Consider the following 4,530-nt stretch of genomic DNA (forward strand, 5'->3'; position numbering starts at 1 on the left):
TCTTGCCCTCCTGCAAAATGGGTGTGATGGCTGCCTTTTCCCAGTCATCAGGAACCTCCCTGATTACCATGACATTTCATAGACAATTGGAGGCAGCATTACAGTGACTCCAGCCACCTCTCCCTGCACCCTGGGGTGCTTCCCGTCCGGTCCTATGGACTTGTGTGTGCCCACTGGGCAAAAGTCCTCCCCAGATGCATCTTCCTCTACCATGGGTAAGGCTTTGCTAAGATGGATGCTGCCAAAGGACTTGGGGGCCAGGGAGGCCTGGCAGTAGACAAGACCTGGAAAAGACAAGGTGAAAGAGGCAATGAGCTCCTCAGCCTTTCCCCTGTCTTTGTCACTACGTCCCCTGCCCCACTGAGCAGGGAGACCACTTTTTCTTTGGATGGCTGCTTTGTGCTGCCCATGTACTTACAGAAGGCCTTCAGGTTACCCTCCCCATCCCTTCCTAGATCCAGCTCCAGCTCCAGCTCCAGCTGAGCTTTTGCTTGCCTAACTCCATCCCAAAAAAGATGAAATCCTCTCTGCTGCAGTCCAGGGTGGTCATTCTGTTATTCCTCTTACCTCTCCACCATCTCATGGTCACTGCAGTGACAGGCAACCTCCACATTCACATCCCCATCCAGGCTGAGCTTCAGGCAAGAAACCAAGGGGAGGATGGCACCATCTACTTAGAGGTGCAAAGTACAGAGGTACAGAAATCACACTGCAGAAAAGCCTGGTTTTTTAACCTCACCCCCTGAGGGGATCCTCCAGGGAATGACCTTTCAGGTGGTTAAGGGTGGATGCAAAGAATTTCCATTGTAATGTAGCTATGCCTGAGGCAGTGCCTCCCAGGCTGCCCGTACAGTCAACAGGGAGGAGGAGGTGTCCACCTGCCTTCTTTAGATGGTCACATAAAGCACAAAGGACTCCTGTCCCAGAGACATTTGCTCTGTGCTTGGAATGGGGCCTGAGATCATAGGCGTTCAGGATAGTTCAGGTTGAAGGGACCACAGGAGGCCTGTAGTGCAACCTGCTGCTCAAAGCAGGGTCAGATATAGGGTTAGAAACCAAAAAATGCCTCTGCCAAAGGACTTCTGGGGTGATACAGCAGGAGAAGGCAGTAGAGGGTTGATGGGGTGATACCAGTCCCAGGGACAAAAGGGTTTCCCTTTCGCCTTCTCCCGAGAATGAAATCCTCAGCTCTCCAGAGGGAAGAGCTGGGATATAAACTTTGCCACTAACATGGAGGTGGAGAAGCTCCTGAGTCCCTTACAGACAGAGGCTGGTCCAAAGGCCACCACCCCAATGGCACCAGACACCCAGGCATGCATGCCTTGCTGCTGGGCACCCTGCAGCCACAGGCAGGAGGTCTGCGAGAAACAGAGTGGGATCTGCAGCCTGCAGCCCTGGCCACCCAGCAGGTGTGGTGGGACCCTGCTCCTCTAGATGAGATGAGACTGGGCTCTCCTGCATTTCCCCCGTGTGAAGCCTGTATCCCTTCCAGCTAGGAATACAGCCCAGCAGAGAGGGCCAACACAGGAAACACGATCTCTGTTCTGGGGTTTGAAGAGAGAGGGGAGGTCAGAGGGGGATCTGCTCATGCCCTGGGCAGTGATTCCCTCCCTGCACCCAGGACAACCCTGCTCATGCCCTGTAACCTGTGAGTCCAGGAGATGGGACTCTGATCTGCTCTGGCTCTAAAGATTTCTCAGCCCATAAGACCCAGGAGGCAAAGCACCGGTCTGGGGACACCTCAGCAGTCAAAGGGCCTGAATGCCTGGTGTGTTCCTGAGAACATTTCTGCAGTCTCCCGGCACTGCTTTGACTCCTGTTGTCCATGGAGCAGAGACTCCTTTTGAGGATGAACTCACTCACTGTGTCACTCTGAGGACAGGCTTGACCAGGCAGTACAAATGCCTGCAAGGCCTCAGCCCCACAACACTGTCCCCTGCCCCTCACTCTGCCTTCCAGCCCTTTTCTCCTAGAGCATCTTAGTTGGGAGGGACCACCAGAGATCTCCCACAGCATGATCTGCTCTGAGCTGGGCTAACTTGACAGTTTTAGATCAGGTTGGTAGGTGCTTTCTCCAGGAGAGTTTTTATAAGATTTCCTGTCCCCTGCCCCAGTGCTACTCAACTACCATGGTCATTTCTTTATTTTTTCCTTCAACTCATTTGAAATTTCCCTTACTGCATCTTCTCCTTGTTGTCTCTTGTCCTTTCCTCCCCTTCGACCCCAGCCAGGTCATGCCACTGACTTTGACTGAGGGCAATCACAGCCTCACCTCCAAGCACAGCCTTGCTGGGATCTCCTGGGACCACGCAGGCTGTCTGTGGTGGCCAGCTCCAAGCAGAGCTATGTGCTTCAGGTCCCTACGTGGCCTCAGAGGAGAACACACAGAGACATAACATGACCCAGGGCAGAACCTGTGGGCCAATGCCAGGGCGTGGCCAAGGGCAGCAGGCATGAGAAGAGAAGACCTCCAGCAGCTCCTTTCCACACCTGCGCAGGGAGTGATGCACCTGACAGTGCTTCTGAGAGAGGACAGTGACACAGAACAAGGGGCACTGTGAGCTGCAGTGCTGGGCACCAACCATCTGTGCTTGGTCTGGGAGTCCTGGCAGGTGGTGCTGGTGACTGTAGCCCTTGAGAAACCCGCAACCCTGCTAGCAGCAGTGAGTCCCCTCCATGACTGTCAGGAGGTTCTGGAGTGTCGTGGCTCCCATCAGCACCTCATCCCTCCACTGGCCCAGCCCTGCTGCCTTGCACACAGCCCCACAGCCCCACTGCGCAGGCACCACACAGGACAGGGTGTGTTGTGGGGTGGGGAAACATCCCCCCAGCATGGTCCCCATGACAGCCCTTGGTGCCCCGTCTCCCACAGCCCTCCTGCCTAGCAGCCTCCCACCACCCCCCAGCCCCTGTCCAGCCCTGGTCCTGTCCCCCTGGGGTTAGCAGAAGGCCATGCTCCAGGGACTGCTGAGGTCTGGAGTGCACAGAGAGGCCAGGCAGGGATGGCCATCCCGCCCATACAGGTGCTGAGGCCAGAAGGCAGATGGAGCTGGTCACATTCAAAGTTCACCCCTTACCAGGACCGTGGGGAATGGCTAGTGCTGGAAATGACTGATACAAGAGACTGGGTGTGTGAGGAGTTTCCTGGGGCAGTTTCTCCCCTCTGGTCATGCAGCAACAAGCTGGCTTGCATCTGTGTTCTGACAGACCACCTTTGAGGCCCCCCCATGGGAGGAGGATGGTCTACAGGCCCAACATATGGCTCCAGCATCTCCTCTGCATGCTCCCTGCCAGCCCTGCAGAGGACCCAGCAGAGGGCTCGTCCTCCCAGGCCTCACAGCTGGACATCCAGTCCTCCAGCTGGGCGTGGACCCTTCTCTGGGGATGACGTTTGGGGTAAGGACCAGCATTTGGGGTGGCGAGATTGTCTCAAGGAAATGTGCTGGGGACATGGCAAAAGGGAGAGCATCTTTGGAGGAAGAGCCCAGCCTTCAGGTACTGCACCTGGAAGAACCTACTTTATTACGGAGATACTGTGAGGGAGTCAGCTCTGACCCAGTGTTAGACACAACTTTATATAGGCACCAGGTGAGACAGAGCAGTCTCATTGAAGGTGGAATGAATCCAAGTATTTGTGTAGCAACATGGTGACAAATAATAATAACATCAGTAATAAAAGTAATAATACAAATAAAGTGAACAATCAAAGCTCAGTCCTGGTAGGGGACATAACGGGAGTCATTTGTGGAGAAAAAAGGCAATGTTACCACTGCTGGAAAATGTCCATGAAATCACTTTCCTCAGGGCATCTTTGAGCTCCTTGTTCCTCATGCTATAGATGAGAGGGTTCAGAGTTGGAGGCACCACTGCGTACAGAACAGTTACCACCAGATCCATAGCTGGGGAGGAGATGGAGGGGGGCTTCAGGTAGGCAAAGATGATAGTGCTGACAAACAGGGAGACCACAGCCAGGTGAGGGAGGCACGTGGAAAAGGCTTTGTTTCGTCCCTGCTCAGAGGGGATCCTCAGCACAGCAGTAAAGATCTGCACGTAGGACAGCACAATGAAAATGAAACATCCAAATATTACAGAAGCACTAAATGCAATAAGCCCAACTTCCCTTTGGTAGGAGTCTGAGCAGGAGAGCTTGAGGATCTGGGGGATTTCACAGAAGAACTGGTCCACTCTGTTGCCTTGGCAGAGTGGTATGGAAAATGTGTTAGCAGTGTGCAGGGCAGCATTGAGAAAACCACTGGCCCAGACAGCTGCTGCCATTCTGACACAAGCTCTGCTGCCCATGAGGGTCCCATAGTGCAGGGGTTTGCAGATGGCAATAAAGCGGTCATAGGCCATGACAGTGAGGAGATAAAATTCTGCTGAAATGAAGAAAAAGAAGAAAAAGACCTGGGCAGCACATCCTGAGTAGAAGATGGCCCTGGCGTCCCACAGGGAATTGGCCATGGATTTGGGGACAGTGGTGGAGATGGTGCCAAGGTCAAGGAGGGAGAGGTTGAGGAGGAAGAAGTACAT

At 54.0% G+C, this 4,530-nt stretch overlaps 1 protein-coding gene across 1 annotated transcript; it reads right to left on the bottom strand.

Moving 5' to 3' along the window:
* Nucleotides 1-3,738: 3,738 nt before the first annotated feature.
* On the bottom strand, nucleotides 3,739-4,530 carry LOC136993026 (olfactory receptor 14J1-like; the record flags this gene model as incomplete). The annotated part of the gene is made up of 1 exon (XM_067303044.1): nucleotides 3,739-4,530. A coding segment is annotated over one exon (792 nt), but the record flags the coding sequence as incomplete, so codon positions are not given.

The sequence above is a fragment of the Apteryx mantelli genome, chromosome 11, assembly GCF_036417845.1.
Source record: "Apteryx mantelli isolate bAptMan1 chromosome 11, bAptMan1.hap1, whole genome shotgun sequence".
NCBI classification, from domain to species: domain Eukaryota; kingdom Metazoa; phylum Chordata; class Aves; order Apterygiformes; family Apterygidae; genus Apteryx; species Apteryx mantelli.